We start from the raw sequence: 24660 nt of genomic DNA, 5'->3' as shown, positions 1-24660 counted from the left end.
AGGTGATGAAAGCATTTGGTGTTTAATCCGCAAGTTCCAGCTCATTCATTGGGGCTTAAATTTCAACTCCTACCCAGATCCCAATGTAGAGAGTAAGTGACGTCTGCTCCTGTAACGCGACAATAGCATAAGAGACGGTGGTATGAACAGACTTTATGGGGAAAAAGTTAACACGTCATTTAATGAAAGTGAAAATATTCCCCATCTCGGTGGGGTGGAATTCATTTCTCCTGTGGGTTGTATAACAAAGAGAAATCGGTAAACAATGATTATTAATGCATCTTTGCGTGATTGATTACAAGGGCGTAGGAACCGGGGGGGCGCCAGCCCCCCCAGTGAAAAATGTGGAGGGGCGGAAGTATCATTCCGCTTCGCAAGTCAGAAAAAACCTTTTCATTTCCAAATGAGAAAAAAAATCTCATTTGGAGCACCAAATTGCATCTAAGGCCAGGTGAAAATACAAAATTAAGTTTACAAAATGGAGTGGGTGTTGAAGTGTGCTATATTGCACCAAATTGCATCTGAGGCCACCTGGAAATGCAAAAAATTTTAAAGGGGAGGGGGTGTCCCCCTCCCCTTAGACCCCTCCCCAGGCCGTCCATCAGTCTTCAGCCCCCCCACTCAAAAGTACCTTCCTACGCCACTGATTGATTACTAATCCATCTTTGCGTGATTGATTATTAATCCATCTTCTTTCTGCTTAGACTTTAAAGGACAGCGTAGTAAAATCAGAGGATTCCATGAAGAGACTGGAAGCAGAGATCAAGATGCTAGGTCAAAGGGTCGTTCAATCTCATAAAGCCGTACAGAAGGAGGAAGAACCAGGTACATTTTCAAGTTTCTTCCATTTGGGTTTGGTACGTTGAGAGTACAAGATGGATATGATGCTGGCATTGTATAAAATTATTGGTTGCAGTATGCTGAAGACGGGTTGTAGGACTATTGTTTGTGAGCGGGCCACAGATATGGTCATGTGCGAAGAAAGTTGGAATGAATTTCAAAACTAACCAATGAGTCTGTCTTGCGTACAAAGATTAACTTCACTGCTAAATAAACCCGAGCGCGTTTAGCAGGAGTGTCAAGCATTAATCAGGGACGTTTAAATTTGGTTAAAATGTAAAATGTAACCCCACCAAAACACATATCCAGTACCGCGTAACCCACCCCGAACTCTGTTGCTCCATTTACCCGAGCGAATCTAGCTATGAAATTGACTGACTTGCTACACAAGTGCAAAGATATTGGACATTTTTATTCCATTAACAGAAACTCTAGTGTTATCAATATAATGATAAACAAAATGGAGAAACTTTCAGCACATATATTCAAAATAGTAAACACTTACTTATTGCCTCCACTCCACCCTCCACTTTAATATTCTGGCTTTGCTTTCTGATTATGTGCAGGTTTGAGATGTAGTACATTTCTCCATCCGTGTTATTGTCAGATATTGAAATGAGAATAAGAATTAAGAAAATTGTAAAAGAAATGTTTCCTTCCTCGACAGCATGACTTCATATCCGTCACTTCTTCAGTATCTGCCTAAATGACAAATGTAGGCTGAATTTAGGCACAATAATGTTGTAGTCCATCAGAACAAGGTTAATTTGAGATTTTACACTCATACACTGCTGATCCAGTTCCAAGCTATTCACTGTTAAAATATGCTAAACCTCAGGTATGTTCCTTTATAAGCTAACTTGATGATGTTATCAGCTCTTCTAGTACAGGCTTTAATCTTAATGTTACCCCATTGCTTTACATAAATTCTAATAACTCACTCAACCAAAGCATGTTCCTTTAACTTGATATTAAAACAACAACACCCTTGCACCCATTGAATGAAAATTAAACACCATCCATCCAAAAGTTGACAAATTTGTACTACCACTGTAAACATGTCATTTGAGACAGGTAACACTCTTTTTTGTGATTTTGTGTTGGATCTGAGGAACTGAGCTAAATGGTTAAAGTATTAGACTAAATAGTCTTGTCACTCTCAACCGATGAACCTCGGCAAATTAAAGGGTTGTTCCCTCAAAAATTAAAAGTGGCATAAAAATTCCAGCCTGGCCTGATCGCACTGTTTTTCAACGGTTCACAACAAATTAACTGAGGTTTGTTAAACTTTGTTTCTAAAGTTATCTTTTTTATGAATTTTTCCTTCATTTCTTTCCATCGTAATCTAGCTTGTAAATCTATTGCAACTCAAAAACTTTTTTTTTACATTTTGTTTTTACATTTTACAATAATATTCTGTAACTACTGTAGTTGATACAACAATACTTGACATTTTACTAGTAGATGGGTTATAAATGAAAAATAAAATTGACATTTCTAACATGACATAAGTTAGGGAAATCATTAAATGTTCTTACATCTCTGTCTGTTGCTCTGACCCCCACCCACCAAGAAAGTGTTAATCCCCCACCCCCTCCCATCACCCAAAGCAATCCGTTTTCACCCTTAAAATTATTGGCTATCGTTGACTCATTCGAGTCTTCAAATGTAACATGCATGATCTACACTTTATGCAGAGTACACTACTTTTGTCTACATGGCTTGTGTATTCCTATCTAGTAATTTTCTTTCATACTCTTTTTTTTGACAGAACCACCTATGGTGTCCACCATGGAACAGCTCCCCAAGAGACCTCCAGAAGACTTAAATTTGGAAGAGACTTGGGAAGATGACGAAACATCAGACAGAGACAATAAATTGGAATCCCAAGCCCCTGTAGCCGATTCAGATCCCTTCTCTAGTCTCATTATGGACATGAAAACCTCCATCTCACCTCCGAGATAAGTACGGTCTAACTCTTACCAGATCAGGAAAGGCTTACAAGACGATAACCTCCTGAAGGCAGAAGGAGACAGAAAAGTTTTTTTCCAATTCTGGTAGCGACGTGCCGAACGCTTCATCAATCCAAAGAGACAAGCCGATGGAAGTTTCCTCCAAAGGGATTAGAAATAGGACTAAAGTTGAAGAAGAATCGGAAAGTGATTCGATCCATTTCAGGATCACAAACTTTTTGAGCCACCGATGTTGCAGCTTCTTAAAAGATATATTTATTATTATTATTTGTTTCATCACATAATATTACAAGGTTAACAAGACAATATAAGTACAAATAAGAAAAAAATGTGAAAGGAAGTCAACTAAGAAACCCTTTTTGGCTTAATCAAATAGAGTACTCCCTATCTATATGTATATATATATATATATGTTTATATATATTTATATTTATATATATATATATATATATATATATATATATATATACTGTATCTATATAAATAAACTGTATATACATATATACTGTATATATGTGTAAGCTTTTCTACTTCTTTTTTTTTTGTATCACCATGTGTGTAAATATTGAAGCACTGAGATATGCAGTTTTTTTCCCTTGAAATAGCAAGAGATAAAATGGAGAACACTGTTATGAAAGCTGTACTTAAAACATATCTATATATATATATGTATATATATATATATATATATATATATATATATATATATATATATATATATATATAAATATAAATATAAATATAAATATATATATATAAATATCTATATATATATATAAATATATATATATAAACAATTGTACAATTGTACTATGAAACCAACTGTGGCTGGTCTCGAACTCAACCGAGTAGTCGGGAACATCATGCATTTCGGTATTAGACCAGGAACTATATGTGAACTGCACTAGACATATATCCTTCGATGCAACACTGCCATCCAGAGATAAAATGTTATACTCCGACCTGAATGTTACCCTAAACCTAGTACCGTAACTCATACAATATCATGTAGTGCATTTGGGGGGGGGGGCAGGCGAACGCACCTATCACTTCTTGAGATTGTTCCAATCTGCATGAAAACGCCCCACCCACAACCCCTACGCCCCACCCCTCTTATCGCTTCCCGATGAGTTACAAAACTTAATTAATAACCTTCGCCCGTAGTACCAAAACCTTGACAAAATCTGGCAACACACCACTTCATCGATAACAAGTCTAGTGATCGGGCTGTGTATTAGTGACGTCTAGAGGCCGTGAACTGACCTAAATGGAGTGTGACCACTCCCGATTTTACAATTTCCCAAGATCAGGCCCGAAAAATACCAAGAACACTGTACTGTATGGATTTCTAGCAATATCTAGCGATTTGTAGGGATTAAAATCCCAAGATCTTACCTTAACTGAAGGCAGATAGAAGATCGAAACCTTCAGTGTACTGAACTTGAAACTGAAATAGTGAAAATAAAACAATGTAATGTAACTCATTCATTATTAAAGGGGTTGCAGAGCTGCCTTTCATGCTCAAATTGATCAAAGAATATGTCCATGTGCTCATACATAGAGCATCTGTATGTCTTTATTTCACATAGGAAGACTGTTCTCTCCGGGTATTGAAACATTTTGGAATATAATTTCTACATTTTTTAGTCCTTAAAAGATCTTAATTCTTTTGATTGCCTTGTTGCTAAAGTAATGGTCAAGGCAACGTTTCCTGAACCTGCACAGCTCATGTCGCGGAGCGGTTGAAAACTATTAATATACAACAACCAGTTAAAACAACAGTATCAGGCAGTATTTTATCACCCTCCGTTCCATTTTTGAAGAAAAAAGTACGATTTAAACATTGAACACTTCTATCGCTTAGCATACAACTTCCGAGGAAAACAACACCGTAAAACTGGAGAACATTTATGAATAAGAAAGGTTTGATTTGACTGCTTTGAAATCACGTATGACTGTCAAGATGCGTCGCGCGCCCTCTATCGGCCTCTTTTTGGTCAGTTTGCAACTTCAGAGGAACAATAGAAACCCGAAAAACTTTTAGGACGAACAAAGGATTCTCAAACCCTTGTTCTGCCTTAAAGATAAGCAGAAAGTTTGGTTTATTGTAGATTTGTGTGCGCGGAATTAGCCCGATTGATACGGGGAAAGGTAATTAATTTCCTCTAGGTGGGTTCTGGTGCGTTTATCTTTCGAAAATCATACCTAAGGCTGGGAGGAGACTAATTGGTCGATAGTTTTGAATTTTGGTGCGGTCTTTACTTAGTTTCGGTATTAAAATCTTTTTGGCGGATTTCCATGGGGTTGGGAAATAATGGGTTAGGAAAATATGAGAGTTAATGAATATCGGACTGGGAGTTTTTAAGCATTTGGTCATTTATGTTGTCAAGACCAGTGGGGGATGCATTTTTTAGTGGCACTATACAAATTGTTTATATCTATATTTTTTTTTTGAGTAGAGGGATGCAAGGGCGGCGGAAGCACTTTTAATCTGGGGGGGGGGGGCACCGACATCAAAGGGCACTTTGCAGAAATTCGATTGGACTGATGCAGCCTGATATTTAGTACCCTTTATAACTCTTATTGAATTATCATATTTGTGTATACACATCACTCCATCAACGTCCCCCCCCCCCCCCTCAAAGAAAAATGCATACTAGCACTGCAATATCCGATGTGCAAATTGGGGAACAAGGAACAAGTTTTCTTTTGAGACAAAATGAGGTGAAATCATGCTAGTTGCTAATGTAGGAATCTTCCGAACTAGAGTTTATTTCTTGTTAATATCTTAACAATTTTTTTTCCATTCGAAATAGCTTTAATTTGACCCACAGAAATTCATTAAAAGTCAGGGGCGTAGCCAGGATTTGCAAAGTTGTATGCACGACTATCTGAGCGGAGCGCCACCATCGGTTGGCGCGGAGCGTATAAGAAAATTTTCGGTTTTACAAACCCCTCAGATGGCCGGAAACGGCCCTTCCCGAGTGTTCATTCTGGTTTCCTGGCCTCTTGCTAACTTGAGACACCTCAATTTTTATGTAGAAAAAGGGCACATCTTTAACCTGAGGAAAAGTGGGGGAGCACCTGCCCCCTGTGCCTCCCCCCGGTTCCACCGCCCTTGGAGGGATGTTTTCGTTGAGACATCCTAAGGGGTTGGGGTTAAAGCTGGTTGCATTACTGATAATTGTACGGTCTATTTCGTGTTCCCCCTCCCCTTTGGCAATTTTTTTAGTTTTGAAACGTCCTTAGATGCAATCTGGTGCATATTTTAAGTCAAATTTGATTTGCCGACGGATCTGGAAGTGGTGACTGAAATGGGGTAGGGGTCTAATTTTTAGTTTTGAAACGCCCTTAGATGCAATCTGATGTATATTTTAAGTCAAATTTGATTTGCCGACGGATCTGGAAGTGGTGACTGAAATGGGGGAGGGGTAGGGGGTCTACCCCTCCCCTTTGGAAAAATTAGTTTGAACGTCCTTAGATGCAATCTGGTGCATATTTTAAGTCAAATTTGGCACGGAAGAAGCTCCCGTTCTCCTTTTTCTATTCAGCTTTCCTTCTTTCTTCCCCTTCCGCTCTCTTCACCTTTTCTCCTTTTGCCGACAGACCCAAAATTTGCCGACAGCGACCAAATTATTGGGGGGTGTGACACCCCCCACACCCCCCCCCCGCTCGCTACGCCCCTGGGGCCATCGAAGATGTTGAATATACTTTTAAAATACGATTCAATTAGCTTTATTTGGTCTTGGGTTTTTGTGATGAGGTTACCTACGTTATCTCTAATGCCTTGGTCTGTTTTACCTGTGTTTGGGGTTGTAATGGGGTTAATGATTTTTTTGTTGTTAAATTTTCCAAAAGTGTTTCGGGTTTTTATCATTAATGATTGAATCGTAGTTGTTTTGGACGTGGTAATGTACATCCGCCAATATTTGTCTGTTTATTGCTAGTTAAGTTGGTTAATTTGGGTTTTTAAAGTTGGGTCTCGGGAGATGATATAATACAAGTTCTACGTAGGCGACGTCTGAGTTTCATAAGTCATATTCATCACTGACATTGTCACTAAACTGAAAGAAAATAATACTTATCATATCACTTATCATATCTCTTTTCTTTCTTCAGGGATTCTTCTACATTATTAAGCTATTGTATGCTTTATAGAAGACTTCCTTTCACATTGTATATTTGCACGTGAAAAAAACAAAATAAATCAAATCAAATAAATAAATTATTATTATTTCTAAACAGGAACAGTGGTTAGTGCTATGTATAGAAAGTAAGACAAACTCTTTGTCTAGAATTCAACTCCAAGAGGATTTATTGATTTCTTTTCCTCATTTTGCAGTTAAAATATTAGAAAAGCCTATCATTTCTCAATAAACAGTTACTGTGGCGCAGTTGTTATGTTGTATAATTTTGCATATTTATAATTGTTTTGTACAAAGAAATTGTCAATAAACTGAAAAAATGAGACAAACTCCTTGTCTTGAGCTCAAACACCAGAGGATGCATTTGATTTTCTATTTATTTGCCTCCTAATATTAGAAACGAGCATTAATTCTCGACAGTTCTAGTGTCGCAGTTGGTAGTGCTCTGTAACTGAGAGAGACAGACAAACTCCATGTCTCCGGTTCGATCCCCAGACAGAGCATTTTGATTTTTTGCTCTTTTACTGATTCCATTCTGGACTCTGAAGTTTAAATATTAGAAACGAGCAATAATTCTTAACAGTTCTAGTGGCGCAATTGATAGTGCTCTGGACTGGAGAGACAGACAATTTCATGTCTCAGGTTCGAACCCCAGACAGAGCATTTTAAATTTTTGCTCTTTTACTGATTCCATTCTGAACTCTGAAACTTAAATATTAGAAACGAGCATTAATTCTCAACAGTTCAAGTGGCGCAGTTGGTAGTGCTCTGGACTGGAGAGACACAGACAAACTCCATGTCTCCGGTTCGAACCCCAGACAGAGCATTTTGAATTTTTGCTCTTTTACTGATTCCATTCTGGACTCTGAAGTTTAAATATTAGAAACGAGCATTAATTCTTAACAGTTCTAGTGGCGCAGTTGGTAGTGCTCTGGACTGGAGACAGACAAACTCCATGTCTCAGGTTCGAACCCCAGACAGAGCATTTTAAATTTTTGCTCTTTTACTGATTCCATTCTGAACTTTGAAGTTTAAATATTAGAAACGAGCATTAATTCTCAACAGTTCAAGTGGCGCAGTTGGTAGTGCTCTGGACTGGAGAGACACAGACAAACTCCATGTCTCCGGTTCGAACCCCAGACAGAGCATTTTGATTTTCTGCTCTTTTACTGATTCCATTCTGGACTCTGAAGTTTAAATATTAGAAACGAGCATTAATTCTTAACAGTTCTAGTGGCGCAGTTGGTAGTGCTCTGGACTGGAGAGACACAGACAAACTCCATGTCTCAGGTTCGAACCCCAGACAGAGCATTTTGATTTTCTGCTCTTTTCCTGATTCCATTCTGAACTTTGAAGTTTAAATATTAGAAACGAGCATTAATTCTCAACAGTTCTAGTGGCGCAGTTGGTAGTGCTCTGGACTGGAGAGACAGACAAACTCCATGTCTCCGGTTCGATCCCCAGACAGAGCATTTTAAATCTTTGCTCTTTTACTGATTCCATTCTGAACTTGGAAGTTTAAATATTAGAAACGAGCATTAATTCTCAACAGTTCAAGTGGCGCAGTTGGTAGTGCTCTGGACTGGAGAGACACAGACAAACTCCATGTCTCCGGTTCGAACCCCAGACAGAGCATTTTAATTTTCTGCTCTTTTCCTGAATCCATTCTGGACTCTGAAGTTTAAATATTAGAAACGAGCATTAATTCTTAACAGTTCTAGTGGCGCAGTTGGTAGTGCTCTGGACTGGAGAGACAGACAAACTCCATGTCTCCGGTTCGAACCCCAGACAGAGCATCATGTCTGCCGTTCATGTCCAAACAGAGCCTTTTACTTTTCTACCTTCTGGAGGGAGTGGAAGTATAAATATAAGAAACGAAGTTTTTCCAGAGGGAACCGAAATGGTGTGATTGGTAGCTCCATCGTTCAGTAAGCGATTGGTTTGGATTGCATCGGTTCAAGTCCCAGGTGAGTATTTGCAAAAGGAGTTCTGACTTGTGGAAAAGGTGAATCCCGAAGGCGGGTGGTCCCCCTCCTCCTGACAGGTGGATAAGGTGAGTACCGAAGGGGAGACAGGGGAAAGGCGTGGATAAGGTGAGGTCGCCTCCACCCCTCCCCCTGACAAGGTAAAGGCGCGGACAAGTGGAGTTCGCCGCCACCCCTCCCCCTGACAAGGTTTAAGCCTGGACAAGTGGAGTTCGCCGCCACCCCTCCCCCCTGACTAGCTAATAGCCAGTCAGGGGGGAGGAGTAGTGGAGAAAATGTTTTGAAAAAACGACTAAGTCCAAACAGCAGGATCTTTAAATATTTGAAAAACTTCTGATAATAGAGACCCACCTAATGGTCTAGTGGTAAAGACTTTTGCTTTTGCATCTCAAGGTCCCTGGCTCAAACTCAACCTCTGCTTTTCCTTTTACAATACTTCAGTAAAAGGAAGAAAAAAAAGAGTGATACTTGGAAATGACTTTTTTTTTTTTTTTTAATGACAAATCAGTTCATGGACAGGAGGTTTCTTCATCCCTCCCACCACAGTTAATATCCTTTAACTACCTGTCCAGAAACAGGTTATCCCTTATCAAATTATTATGCAAATACTTATCAAAACATGCAATACATATTTCATAAACATTCTTAGTGATACCTGCATCTACTATTGAGATGGTTGGGTGACAACAGACAGTTAGTTTCTATAATGTTTCTATTATTTATAATATCAGCCTGGAGGGCAGTCATTTAATGATACTAAGCAGTCACATGTACATACGGGATAAGCCCTATGGCCTTTTTACTTCACACCAGGTGGCTATCCAATTCACACCAGTACATTTTTTGGACATTTTTTAAACATTTGGAAGACCATTTTCACATGAGGGGAAAACGAATAAATTTCTCCTAGATAAAAATAATAACCCCATCTTACTTAAGCCAGACAGGGCTTGAATCCATAGGTTTGCTTGGCAACAAGTTACCAATAAAAAGGAGTTGGCCTTCAATGGCTGATTGATGATTCAGTTTACAATACCATGTACCTGCTACCATCAATATCATTTTCTTTAACTTTCATTTATTAATTAAACCTTATTTTAAATTAGTTTCAGATAACTCCAGTTTGAAAAAGGAGACGATACTACCATAGCACAAACAACATTAATGTGGAAAGGTTGATCCCTTTCATTGCCGTCTCAATCACGCCCCCACCCCTCTCGCTCCGACTACCACACCCCAAATTATATACACGAAGAGTGCATTATTGAAAGTTTCTTTAAATATAGCCTTATCAGTAAAACCTGTGCTACTGCAACCTGAAAATTCAATTCAAAGATTCTCCCTCTTCACTTTCAACAATTTCATTTCTCCTCTTCGATCCTTCGCCTCACCACCCCTCCCCCCAACCCTGGTCCTTCCAACTACCATCCATTACTCCTGCCAATATCAAATTCAGTCACCTTAACATCCCCATAAAGTGTCAGTCGGTCAAGCACCACAATGTTTGTAGACCAAGAAATCAACAACCGGAACCAATTTTTAAAACTTTAAAGCCCCATCAAATAAAGATGCTGTTTTTTCTTCTTTTTCTCTAAACGAGATTAACACACAAACACCAAATCCAAAATATATAAAATTCCAATTCCCATTTTGAATATTCTTCAAATTTTTTTTTGCCAAGCCACGTTAAAAAAGTGAGTGTTATTCTTTTTGGCCTTCCCCCATCTTTGTGTTTGCATTGCAACAAGGTGTAGTTTTCTCTACTAAAAATATCAAATAAAATCAAATAAAACTTAAATAAAAGATGATGACAGCACATGCAGGAGAAGAGTGAGAGCCCTCCCAAATACTACCGGCTTATGTAGACAAAAGACCTCACGGACGCAGATTAAGGGTGAAGGAGTTCCACCGATTTGAAGTTCCAAATAACCTGGACTAGCCCATTTGACCTGACGAGTGTCATTCCTGTGGTCTTATCATGGATGTTTACGAAATGTGATATATCAATCTGTGGGTGCCTCACCTGAATGCACCTGGAACCACGACATGCAATACATGCAGATATAATCATGTAACTGTATAATGCCAACACATACATACTGTAACAACGAAGACCAAGGAAGAGAGTAAAAATGGAAAAATAACATGGTTGGTAAAGGATATCACTCTTATTCGCCTGCTGACATTCCCACTGGGGATCACATTTGATCCCGGAGAGATGCTATTTTTGGATCCTTTTTCCTCAATGTGGCAAATCGAGAGTTACTTTTCACCCCCGCTCCACCATCCACGCAGGAACCCACCTAGACCCCCCTGCGCGGCCGATTTATTCTGTTCCAGTTTCTCGTCCAAGGAGGGTAACTCTATATGGTTCAGAGCTATGTCAAAGAGGAGCGGTTTGCACGGTGACGGCTTAGAGTCTGGTGGGAATGCCGTGAAGTTGGGCTTGGCGGCCAGGTCCGGCTGGTTGGCGTTGTACCAATCCAGCCTTTCCACCAGCGGTCGATTGTCCTTTAGACCGAGTTGCGCCATTCCTTTGCTGATAGAAGGTTCATTGGAATCTGAAAATTAACGCAAAGAGGTTCTTGGTAAGCCATGGCCTTTTTTTTTTTGAAGTATTCTTGGGTGGAGGGTATTCTCTATGGGTGAGAGTAGTTGAAGGGTGGGGAAAGTCAATTAAATTAATTGTGAGAAATGTCATTCAATTAGGAACCACATAAGGCCTATTCTCATTTTTGTAGTAAGTTTGTCAGCTTGAGCTACCTGACAGTTCATAAGTAGGGGGTATATTTGAGTGGAATTTGAGATTTGAATCCCTGAATAGAGAAAGTTTACAAAAACTTGATAATTTGCAGTCACTTTTTTGCTGTCACAAACAGAAATGGATACCCACTTTCTATTATTTGTAGAAGACAGAGACTGGTTCAATCGCAGTCTACAAGGCCAGATAAACTCTTTTTATTTTGGCTTTCAATTTCTTTATTCTGACAAATTTCGATAGTACAAAAAAAAAAGGCATTTTTGCTCAGGCTTTTGATACTTCCTTGTGATCCCTGGACATCATACATTCAGCTACGATCAAAAATAACTGTCGTCTGTCCTGTCCACCACAATAATCCTATTGTAATATTTTCAGACCCTAAGGGCTAATAGGTCTCCCCCCCCCCAAAAAAAAAAGGGGTGAAAGAAGGGCGGTGCTGCTTCCAACCGAATGAATTTTTTCACTCATTGTTTAACCAAAGAGAAAAATTTGGGAAAGAAAACAACAGATTATTAATATAAAGGCCATATTTCTCTGAATCATTGTCTATGCTCTGATGGAAAACATTTGTCCCAGTAGCAGGGGTTCAATTCCCAGGTTCCAAATGGACACAGCAGTTTAATCTGCATTTTCCTGATGATCAGACCCAAAAGAGAACATTGATATGTCTCTCCACGGTTATCCCAAAGAAGAAACCTTTCAGAAACTTAAGGGTACTAAAGGGATTTCTTCCTTTTAAATTAAACCCGGGTCCTACACAAAATTAACAGGGTAGTAGCATGATGGTCTCTGCCTAATTCGCCCCTCCCCCCACCCAATTTCTTTTCTTAATTTTTTGGTATTCATCCTTTCATATATAGTCCATCTTGCATTTTGCCTTTTGAAAAACAAGAATCCTTAATCTTCATCCAAAGCAGCAAAAAGTTTATTTCCAAACACAGTAAATTGATTATTATCATGATTATGATTATTATTATATTATTATAAGTACATACCTAGAATGGAGGCCACCTGAGCAGAGTACTTCAAGCCGTTGATATCTTGCGCAAGAGTGTCCAATTCCTCTACCTCCACCTATCGATTAAATGAAACCAAAATCTAATCATGTCTTCCACATTAAGTTTTTTAGGGAGTGTCACTACCCGACAAGCCCTATAGGGTTTTTTAGTACACTTCCTTTCACAAGTTCTGTTTCTTATCTCCTTCTATGTCATATGTCATACTTATGTTAAGATAGAACAAAAATAAATAAATTAAATGAAATAAATTAAATCAGTTACCATTTTTTTAATTTGAGTAAAAGTTTTGTTTTTGTTGTTGTTGATATAGAATCAAATGGAGTTTAACCCCTGGTCGACCTGGCGAGAGGTCCTACAGGGGATAATAAGTTTGTTTTTATAGAATAGACATTTTTCTTCTTATGTTTTCTATGTTCAGTCAGGGAATTGCTGGTAAATGAAGTCTTATATATTTACATTGGACAGGATGGCCATAATCATACCCGAGGTCGGAGTCGAAGAGCCAATTAGGTAGGGATTTCTAAAGGAGAGGAATTTTTTAAGTACTGAGGATTGTGGAGACGGAGTGGTTTCTATTGTTTGGGTAGGGAGTGGTTGTGGTTTCTATTGTTTGGTAAGGGAGTGGTAGCTACTTTATGTTTTAATCGGTCATTGTTGGAGTTGTTTGTTTTGTTCTGTATATATAAGTATACTTGGAGTCTGGCCTAGACCCATTTAGTAAAGGATTTTTTTTAATGGAATGAGACTTTAAGTCGTAACAATTGTGAATACAGAAAGGGTTTGGTTTTTGGGTAGTGAGTTTTTGCGACTTTGTATTTCAGGGGGGAGGTCTTCAAGCAAAGGGTCGTTCTCGAGGTTGTTTTTGTATAACTTGGTGTTGAATTCTTCAAGTCTGGTGAAAGTAGATTTTGTGTTTCCTGCATGGAGAACGTACAAAGTAGCAATATAGGTAGGGAATTTGAGTACGAGTTGATAAGCTGCGGTGTGGATTCTGTTTAAAATTTGTTTATTGGGATTAGAGATGGTAAGCAGGGAGATGCTCCCGTAACTGAGAATCAGTTTTACTTTGGATTTAGAGATTTGGATAATGGTTTTCGGAGGGAAGTTATATTTGTGTGAGAGGATTTGAATGGATTTAAGTTGAGACCAGCAGCGTCCTGCAGTTCTGTAACAATGTAGATTAAACAATAATTTGCTAACAAAAGTGGTACCGAGAATTGCATTAGGAGTAGCAGTGAATGAGGTGTTGAAAAGATTAATTTTGGAAATATAGTTATGGTATTTTGAGTTTATTATGGAGAAATTGGCTAAGTTAGATTTTGAGGGATTTCTTTTGGTTCTCCACACCGAGCACCAATTTTCGAGATGTGTAATTGCTTTTTTAGTATTTAGTTCCGTCATATAGATATCTTTACTGGTGCTCCAAATAGATATGTCGTCAGTGTACTGACTATAGTTGCATTTAGATAGAGGGGGGATGTTCAAATCATTAACAAATAGGGTGTAGGGGGCTGAGAACAGCGCCCTGTGGAGTACCTGCACGAAGTGGAATAATTTTTTATTGTTGGTTTTTGTAGCATATTTTTGCATTGCACTCACTAAGGAAAGAGGAAAGAAGTCTGGTAGTATTGGAGGGGAGATTAAAGTTAAGTAGTTAAATTCTTATGCCGTTGTGCCAAGTTTTGTCGAAAGCCTTTTCGGCATCAAGGAATAGGGCAGTGGTACCATGTTTTTTTAATGAAGCCGATGCAAATTTCTTTGGACAGGCTGAAAGTTTGGTTTATTGTAGATTTGTTTGTGCAGAATTAGCCTGATTGATACTGGCAAAGTGATTATTTTGCTCTAGGTGGGTTCTGGTGCGGCTATCCATAATTCTTTCGAAAATCTTACCTAAGGCTGGTAGGAGACTAATTGGTCGATAGTTTTGAATTTTGGTGTGTCTTTTAGTTTCGGTATTAAAATTATTTTGGCGGATTTCTACAGTCTAAGGAGTTTGTTAAATCATGGGAAAATATGAGAGTTAATGAATATCGGAGGCCGACGGAGGGGAATCTTTTAGCATTAGGTCATTTATGTTGTCAAGACCAGGGAAGGAGGCATTTTTGCATATTTAGTGGCACTATACCAATCGTTTATATCTATTTCTCTGAGTAGAGGGATGTTTTTGTTGAGACATCCTTAGAAGTCAGGGATAAAGCTGGTTGCATTACAGATAATTGTACGGTCTATTTCGTGTTGGAATCTGTTTTTGTATGGAGGGCCATCTAAGATATTGAATATAGTTTTCAAGTACGATTCAATAAGCTTTATTTGGTCTTGAGTTTTTGTGATCAGGTTACCTACTTTATCTCTAAGGCATTGGTCTGTTTTACCTGTGTTTGGGGTTGTAATGGGTTTGTGATATTTTTTAAATTTTTCCAAAAGTGTTTTGGGTTTTTGTCATTAATGATTGAATCGCATTTGTTTTGGATTCAGTTTTGGTCGACCGCAGATAATTGTCTATTTATTTGTTTTTTAAGTTGGTTAATTTGGAATTTTAGAGTTAGATCTGGGGAGATCATATAGGTTCTATGTAGGCAACGTCTGAGTTAATTGGTGTAAGAATATTCCTATTTAGTTTTCGATTTCTGTTTTGTTTTTAAGGGGCAGTGTTTTTTGAAGGTATTGAAGATATGTTGGGCAATGCTGTCACAATATATGCCGATGTAATTTAGCTTGTTGTTGTAGTAATTGGGGATAGTGTAATTTGTTACAAGTTCCTTTTTAAATGTCCAGTCTGTTTTATTGTAATTATACGTTAATTCGTTATTTTGGATGCGACTGAGGTTTATGTCTAGCTCAAAAAGCAGTGGAAATTGGTCACTGATTAGGTCATCTTCTAGGATTTGAATCGAAAGAGTTCTAGTTGCAAGGTGGTTTGAGGTTATGGCGTAGCCAAGTAGTTCAGTATTATTGTTTATTGGGTTTATCCTAGTTTTGGTATTTTGGTTAATTATTGTTAAGTTGTGTTTATCACATATTTCTAAAAGGGATATGCCTTTTTCAGATATTTTGGTGCTACCAAAAATGATGTGGTGGGCATTTAGATCTCCTAGTAGTATTGTGTTTTTATTAGAACTTTTTTTTATTGTGGATATGGGCTCATTTGGGGACTATAATAGCTAATAATGTGGAGAGGTTTATTGTCTCTTTAAAGTACAATTTCAATTGTTTAATTGTTTGTTTGGGTTGGGTTTGGGGAGGGTGGCTTTGAGGTTGTTTTTTTCATCAATAAGTACTCCTCCCATAGAGCGAGAGATATCGTGTCTGAAAGTTTGGTAACCAGGGATGCTAAGGTGGGGATTTATATTTAGTATAGTTTCGTTTAACGAAATGATATCCGGGGAGTGGTTGGTGAATTTACTAAGTAGGAGGCTTAATTTTGGAAGGATACTGTTGATGTTTAGGTGGAGGAACTTGACCGAAGGAGGGAGTGTGCTTGTCATGTAGGTGATTGAGGAGGGCTAAATATTGAAGGTTGGTGGAGACATTCCATAATTACAGTTTCTGGGATATTTAAGTTTAGGTGTTTTAGTGTTAACACGGTGGCATAACTGGCAAGGTCGTCGGATATGATATTAATGTCGGCTTTTTGAAAGGTATATTGTACTAATTCAATTACAAAGGTTGTGATATTAAGTTTTTCTTCAGTGGCGATTTTATTTGTTATTTCAACTTTAGGGGTAGATTTGGTTACGTTCGCGTAAGTTCTTTGTTCTTGTTGTTTGTTATTAGCTTCAGTTTTAGCTTCTTTAAATTTTGGGCGGACTTTTTGGTGGTTGGTTTGGAGTTAGGAGATGGGTTTATTTCAACAGAGTTTGGACGTTGTCTTTTTCTACTATTTTTGTACAGGGATCCAGTCATTAATGTCTATGTCAAAATCAGAGAGGTTTAGGTTTTTCGACTAGAGGGGCGGTTATAGGTGGGTAAGGGGTTGTCATATTGGCAAAACAGCCCCTCCCTACGGGTTTTAAATGGCTTCTATACAATGAAATTGATCATAGACTTCACTTACCAGAAAGAATTAGTCTCCAGCCTAAGACGGCGGACGGAAAGAATAGGAACTCCTTTTGAAGAGACACACTATAAATCGAAAGTGTACTGGGTAGCGTTGTGTTGGTATCCAAGGACGTGTACGTTTTGTAAATGGCGGGTAAGTAATAGAGTGAAGGATGGTGGGGTGGCGCTATGTCAAAAAGCTAACTGTTGACCAACATAATCCTCAGATCCCTAATGAAAGGAGAGGAATGCAAAAGAAATCAGCCAGTTTTCTTCAGAGTAAGTCTCGTACATTTAGCACAAAAGATTAAACACTAATTAGCAACTTATTCCAACAAAGTTTAGGCTGTGATTGAAACTTTACTGGTGGAAACATAAGTAAATATATATTACGTTTTTAGGAACCTTTCTTTCTTATGACTAACCTTGACTGTATATTGCAGCTTTCCAGCTTAGCTGGTGTTTTCCATCAAATCAGCTCATCTTTGAGTTTTCTGATCTTGACAACAATCAACTGTCTTTTTAATTTACCACAACCCAGACCACACTAATTGGCATCTCTTTCCAACAATCTAAGGTAACAATCATCAATTTAAGACAACCAAATTACTAATTACAAAATGATTCCAACAAACTAAGGCACCGGGTCTCATTAATTTAGCACAAAACACACCACATTAGTTAGCAACTCATATCAATAAACTAAGGCAAAACTTATAAATTTAATACAAACACACCACACTGATTACCAACAAATTATCACAGCACTCCTCTTCAATTGAGAACAAACAGACTACACTAATTAGCAACTCATATCAATAAACTAAGGCAGAACTTATCAATTTAATACAAACACACCACACCAATTACCGACTGGTTCCAATTACCGACTGGTTCCAATAGGCTAAGGCTGAGATCTTATACATTTAGCACAAAAACAGGCAACACCAAATACCGCTTGGTTCAAACAGGCTAAGGCACAATGTCTCCTTCATTTGGCACAAAACAGACAACACTAATTAAAAACTAATACCAATAAACTAAGGCACCATGTCTCAATAATTTAGCACAAAAAGAGACTACATTAATTAGCATCTCATGCCACTAAACTAAGACACCAATTAGCTTCATTTTGATGTTGTCATGGTTGCTTGGAATGAGGGGAATGTGTAAACTCTGTTCAAACTATATCATGGAACTTGTTCAGCCTTTCTGTAAGAATAGTAGTTTAGCACAAAAAAAACCACATCAAATATCGACTGGTTCCAACAGGCTAAGGCACCATGTCTCGTACAATTAGCACAAAAACAGACCACACCGAATACCAACTGGTTCCAACAGGCTAAGGCACTGTGTCTCATACAATTAGCACAAAAACACACCACTCCAATTACCAACTTTTTTCAATAGGCTAAGGCACCGTGTCTCGTACATTTAGCACAAAAAAAGACCGCACCAAATACTGACTGGTTCCAACAGGCTAAGGCACAGTGTCTCGTACAATTAGCACAAAAACAGACCACACCGAATACCAACTGGTTCCAACAGGCTAAGGCATTGTGTCTCATACAATCAGCACAAAAACACACCACTCCAATTACCAACTTTTTTCAATAGGCTAAGGCACCGAGTCTCGTACATTTAGCACAAAACAGACCACACCATATACCGACTGGTCTAACAGGCTAAGGCACAGTGTCTCGTACAATTAGCACAAAAACAGACAACACCGAATACCAACTGGTTCCAACAGGCTAAGGCATTGTGTCTCATACAATTAGCCCAAAAACACACCACTCCAATTACCAACTTTTTTCAATAGGCTAAGGCACTGTGTCTCGTACATTTAGCACAAAAAAAGACCACACCAAAAACTGACTGGTTCCAACAGGCTAAGGCACAGTGTCTCGTACATTTAGCACAAAAACACACCACTCCAATTACCAACTTTTTTCAATAGGCTAAGGCACCGAGTCTCGTACATTTAGAACAAAACAGACCACACCATATACCGACTGGTTCCAACATTCTAAGGCACCGTGTCTCGTACATTTAGCACAAAAACAGACCACACCATATACCGACTGGTTCCAACAGGCTAAGGCACTGTGTCTCCTACATTTAGCCCAAAAACAAACCGAATACCAACTGGTTCCAACAGGCTAAGGCACTGGTCTCGTACATTTAGCACAAAAAAAGACCGCACCAAATACTGACTGGTTCCAACAGGCTAAGGCACCGTGTCTCGTACATTTAGCACAAAAACAGGCCACACCAAATACTGACTGGTTCCAACAGACTAAGGCATCATGTCTCGTACACCACACCATATACCGACTGATTCCAACAGGCTACGGCACCATGTCTCCTACATTTAGCCCAAAAACAGACCACACCGAATACCGACCCGTTCCAACAAGCTAAGGCACCGTGTCTCGTACATTTAGCACAAAAACAGACCACACCGAATACCAACTGGTTCCAACAGGCTAAGGCACTGGTCTCGTACATTTAGCACAAAAAAAGACCACACCAAATACCAACTGGTTCCAACAGGCTAAGGCACCGTGTCTCGTACATTAACACAAAAACACACCACTCCAATTACCAACTTTTTTCAATAGGCTAAGGCACTGTGTCTCGTACATTTAGCACAAAAAAAGGCCACACCAAATACCGACTGGTTCCAACAGACTAAGGCACCATGTCTCGTACACCACACCGTATACCGACTGATTCCAACAGGCTAAGGCACCATGTCTCCTACATTTAGCCCAAAAAACAGACCACACAGAATACCGACCGGTTCCAACAAGCTAAGGACACAAAAAAAGACCACACCAAATACTGACTGGTTCCAACAGGCTAAGGCACTGTGTCTCGTACAATTAGCACAAAAACAGACCACACCAAATACCGACTGGTTCCAACAGGCTAAGGCACCGTGTCTCGTTCATTTAGCACAAAAACACACCACACCGAATACCGACTGGTTCCAACAGACTAAGGCACCGTGTCTCGTACATTAACACAAAAACACACCACACCATATACCGACTGGTTCCAACCGGCTAAGGCACTGTGTCTCCTACATTTAGCCCAAAAGCAAACCGAATACCAACTGGTTCCAACAGGCTAAGGCACTGGTCTCGTACATTTAGCACAAAAAAAGAACACACCAATACTGACTGGTTCCAACAGGCTAAGGCACCGTGACTCGTACATTTAGCACAAAAACAGACCACACCAAATACCGACTGGTTCCAACAGACTAAGGCAGTGAGGCACCATGTCTCGTACACCACACCGTATACCGACTGATTCCAACAGGCTAAGGCACCATGTCTGGTCCATTTAGCACTGATCTTGACAGCAATCAACTGTTGAGAGGACAAGAATGATGTTCATGATACTGGCTCACACTGATGTTTCCCTTGAATCTTACTTTTTCTCCAATTTCTGTTAAATCACCTCAAGATCCCTTCCAGATCTCTCTTTAGAGGACAGGCTTGAAGGATCTTCTCATATTTATTGGAGTTTATGATCTTTCAACCACTTGTTTTAAACCTGATCCTGCTTCATTACAGACATCCAAGACTCACAATTTTCCTTCCATTTTCTTCATCTTCTTCTTTCACCTGAGACAGTACTGTAAAAGATAAGAAGATTTCATATATTTGAAAGCAGATCAGTGGCATAGGAAGGTACGTTTGAGTGGGGGGGCTGAAGACTGATGGCCGGCCTGGGGGAGGGGTCTAAGGGGAGGGGATGTCCCCCTTTTTGCATTTCCAGGTGGCCTCAGATGCAATTTGGTGCAATATAGCACACATCAACACCCACTCCATTTTGTAAACTTAATTTTGTATTTTCACCTGGCCTTAGATGCAATTTGGTGCTCAAAATGAGACTTTTTTTCTCATTTGGAAATAAAAACTGGGTTTTCTTACTTGCGAAGCGCGGGGGGGGGGGGGGGGGGGGGGGGGCGGAATGATACTCCCGCCCCTCCACATTTTTCACTGGGGGCTGGCACCCCCCAGCCCCCCCGGTTCCTAGGCCATTGAAGCAGATAGACATTGCAACTAGACTCATTTTTATACACTCCCTCCCCTCCCTCTCCCCTGACTACCTAAACAACCCTGACTGCTGCCTCATTGATATAACTATGTATAAACAAATGTATATCATTGTGGTTTAATGGCAGAAATAAACGAAACGAATACCAGAGCTTCAAATATTTCTGTGTTACTATAGTAAATTTTGCATATCCTAACGGAAGCATTACAGAATCTTCAATGTCTCAGACCTTCAGCAGGATGTTACAGTCATGGTTCATGGAGTCTTCTTGTGAATCAGTGTGGCCAATGCAATGCTGTAAAGACAAATAAGCAATATGTATATATACCTATGGTGTGAAATAAATTTTAGTAGTTTTTTAGTAGTTTTACATAAGATCATCTTCCAGTTTGTGTACGCAGATACCATCCCGATGAATGTTTACAAACATGAATAAACTGTACCTCGTTTTGTTACTAAGTGCCTGTTTAATTCGGATAATTCGGATACTTGCAATATATGACTTATTGATGAACCTTACTAGACATTGCTATCAAACCTACATATGGAGTACTTCATAAAATGCCAAAACTTCCTTTGATGTACATTGTTCACTATAATGGTCAAGCCAATAGTAAGGATTCTAAGGAATGAATTCAACACAAATTTGAGAACATTTCATCAGCCAAACAATTTTGAGAGCATGTACTAGTTTAAAAAAACTTAGCAAGCACATTCATGAAGAACTGTAAAATTGACAAATTTCTGAAATATATTTCATCATTCTTGAAACGAGAAACTTGGCAAGTGAAAGAAGGACCGACACTTAAGCTGCAGCATATTGTACACTTAGCAAAGATGGAAACTGGCTTTACAGCCTAACACAAGTACCAACAACATATTGGTATATTCATGGTAAACCCTCATGTGCTTCCATGACTTCTAGCACCTGTATAATAATATCAACAAGGACAGAGATACTATATATTGTACTTATCTCTCAATACTTACTCTTAACATGTGTTTACCATGTGTTGTGTTCCTCACAACTTTCAATCAATGTTTCCAAATTAAAAACCAAATTAAAGACAATTACTCAACAATGAGAGGTCGACTTAGCAAAGTTTGAATTCGGTTTAATAATAATCGAAGTTTCAGTGAAACAGTTCTGGCAACCATAAAATCATGCTTTAGGCATCAAAAGAAGTCTGTGATCTGATAAAGATATGCCGAGAGTTGGAATAATACTGTTAAGCCTAGCTTCAGGTCAAAATTATGCTAGTTGATCAAATTAATACATGTATATCAATTTAGTTGCCTACACTAGGTAACATCAGCTTGCGTGGAGAGTTTTCTCCATACTTGAACCATCACCAACAATTAGACCACAGAGCTAGGCATAATTGCTTGAGAATTTCATTTTACAAAGTACCATTGCTTGTATAAGAAGCCTAGGATAGGCTACAGTAGTTGGTCCTCATCTCTATCTAGCCTCAGCTTTGGTAAGCTAGCCTAGGTTTTCCCACTTTCATTTGGTATTGCCTAGCCTGGGGTCATTTTTTCCCTCCCCTAACAACATTATTTTCCTCCCACTTAAAAGTTGAGTAACTTACCTCCTCCACATCATAGGGAAGTCAAGTACGTTTTCATGGGAAACTAACATTTTCAGGGGAGTTAACTAAGGTTTTTCATGGGAGGCATATTGGCTAGGCTATGTGGAAAGAATAGATGTTGTACTTGTAAGTGGAATAACTGTAGGAAAAGATTTAAGGGAGAAAGGTTATGTTCAGTTAAGTGTGAAAAATAACATGGTTAAGGAAACTAACATACTATTTTCAAGGGAGGAGACTGTTGTTCTGTAGGCTCTGACGGCATATTTTCTTTGTAGAGTACTTAGCTAAAGAAAGTTGTGATAGTATGAAGGAAAATAGAAAATGTGACCAGGTACCTTACTTGTGTAACTGTTCAGTGATTGGAAGATAAAAAGTGTTTGTGAATATGCCGGATTGTTTGCATAGGATTATATGCGAACATGGGGTAATTTACATGCGTGGAAATCATGGTCATAATGGGTTGTTTGCTTGTATGGCATTCATTGTGGGAATGAAATGACATAGAAAATTTAGCCTATAGCCTAGGTATGCCTTCCTTGGTTCCTCCCGTAAAATCGTTGTTTCCCCATTTACCAGTTTCTTCAATTACTCTTCAATTAAAGTGTCTCTTTGAAATATGTTCCCTTCTTTCACCAAACTCTCCTAAATCATGTGATACATTTACTGCGTACAGCTGCTTCACTACCTCAATTAATTTTGTCGGAAGATATAAAGTGACTTACTTTACTAACGTAAATTGTATAGTGAATATCATATTATTAGGCCTAGACCTAGCCTAGGTTAGCATTCCAACTTGTATAGACGCTAGTTCCTGCGTGAGCTAGCCTATCGTTAGGCCTAAGCGATACTATGATAGGCTAGCCTAATTTCTCACGCTCAACAAAAATAATGAACAACCTTCGAGCTGGTGAATATATCTGCCATTTACATTCTTTGGCAGTTACTACCCATACAGAATAGGCTACAAATTACAATTACGTATGAATTGTTAGCCAACGGCTGCCAGGAAGCGGACTGCTCGTGCAACCTTTCGTGAGCTTTATAAACAGATCATAATTCGCGCTCCATAGCGTAACCTTTGACCACGACCGTGTGCGTCTGACCCATAGAAATTTATTAGGATAGAATGACGTCATGCGACATCATATACTGAAACCACTCATCAAAGTGGTGGCGCTTTCTGTGTACGGCAAGAAAGTCCGGTGTAGCAGTGCAAACTGTCGCAAATATCCAATATTCAGTCAATACTGTCCAGTCTGTCCTTGTCTCACAGGACAGTTTATACTGGATTTACCAGTACGTTTGGTCTCACCGGACCTATTGTACAAGGCCAGTTGGTACAGACTGTCTCCCCAGACAGTATATACTATGGTAACACGGAGGGGGACATTATTTGACGGTCATATATTTTGTTGTAAATTGTGTCCCCCTGAACACAATGTCCGCCGTAGCATGTACGTTCGAGTAGCAAAAAAATTAATTAGTAATGGACTCTGGCAGTATCCGTATTATTAGCTAATTGTCGCATTTCGGCTTCCGTATATTTAGCAGTAAAGTCGTGCGACAACTAAAAATGGAAAAGCTAGCAGAAAACGTGAGACAAATTGCGGATATTCTAAGAGATGAGAGCTATCCAAGTGGGTTTACAAGAATAAAACAGAGAAGGATCTTATGGAGACAAAGTCAGTCTTTCAGGCTGGCTAAAAATAGAACTCTTGCGTACCGAAATTGAAGGAAAGTCATGCTATCTAGGGCTTCTCAACTCGCCCAAATCGAGGCAGCTCATACTGACTAGTGACATCTAAGGTAATGTCTGTAACTAACAGTATAGGATACACAATATGGTATTGGTTGTTAAATGGCGAACGGCTGATTGGTGCACAAATCATGATATTCTTTTACCACGTTTGGTTAGTTGTAAAAACTCATTCGCAAAAGTCAAGCAATTGCTTATGCAACATTATAATCAGTTGTATGCTCGAGCAAAGTTGTAAGTGGATGAACAAAGTTATTAAGGCCTATAACAGGGGGACACTCTGTACTGTCACACCGGCTTCTCGTCGGTGCAATAAGATACCGTGCAGTACAATATTGACAATATATCTTCGTTTTCGCGATTCATTGCTTAAAAGAGGCTAATATATTTTTGCTTTGGGTAATATGTTTAAGAGGGTGATTTATAATAAAGATATACATATCGATTTTCATTTTTAGGTCGAAATCACAATGTTTC

General features: G+C 38.9%; 1 protein-coding gene across 26 annotated transcripts; it reads right to left on the bottom strand.

Annotated features, from left to right (window-relative positions):
- Positions 1-9310: 9310 nt before the first annotated feature.
- On the bottom strand, positions 9311-23544 carry LOC139975845 (signal recognition particle subunit SRP68-like). 26 transcript variants are annotated; one of them, XR_011795911.1, is made up of 7 exons: positions 23325-23520; positions 21065-21130; positions 20364-20410; positions 17187-20141; positions 16778-16992; positions 12700-12778; positions 11314-11504 (listed from the first exon to the last, which is right to left on the bottom strand). XR_011795911.1 is itself a non-coding variant. In XM_071984089.1 (3 exons), the coding sequence occupies exons 1-3, from the start codon at positions 12985-12987 to the stop codon at positions 11206-11208; spliced, it is 381 nt and encodes a 126-aa protein (XP_071840190.1). In that variant the 5' UTR covers positions 12988-13313; the 3' UTR covers positions 9311-11205. The 26 variants fall into 26 exon arrangements, 1 of the variants encoding a protein (XP_071840190.1); XR_011795905.1 differs by lacking the exon at positions 17187-20141 and having other exon boundaries at positions 20207-20410; positions 21044-21130; positions 23406-23544; XR_011795898.1 differs by lacking the exon at positions 17187-20141 and having other exon boundaries at positions 20207-20410; positions 23406-23544.
- Positions 23545-24660: the final 1116 nt, after the last annotated feature.

The sequence above is a fragment of the Apostichopus japonicus genome, chromosome 11 (assembly GCF_037975245.1).
Source record: "Apostichopus japonicus isolate 1M-3 chromosome 11, ASM3797524v1, whole genome shotgun sequence".
Lineage (NCBI taxonomy): Eukaryota > Metazoa > Echinodermata > Holothuroidea > Aspidochirotida > Stichopodidae > Apostichopus > Apostichopus japonicus.
Note: the sequence above shows the minus strand (reverse complement) of the source record. Positions and strands in the feature narration are given on the sequence as shown.

Excerpts from the sequence above, each read along its gene's own strand:
- LOC139975845 (XM_071984089.1), bottom strand. Across the intron at positions 11,505-12,699 it reads TCAGGTGGCCTCCATTCTAG|ATTCCAATGAACCTTCTATC; the intron begins GTATGTACTTAT and ends GTTAATTTTCAG.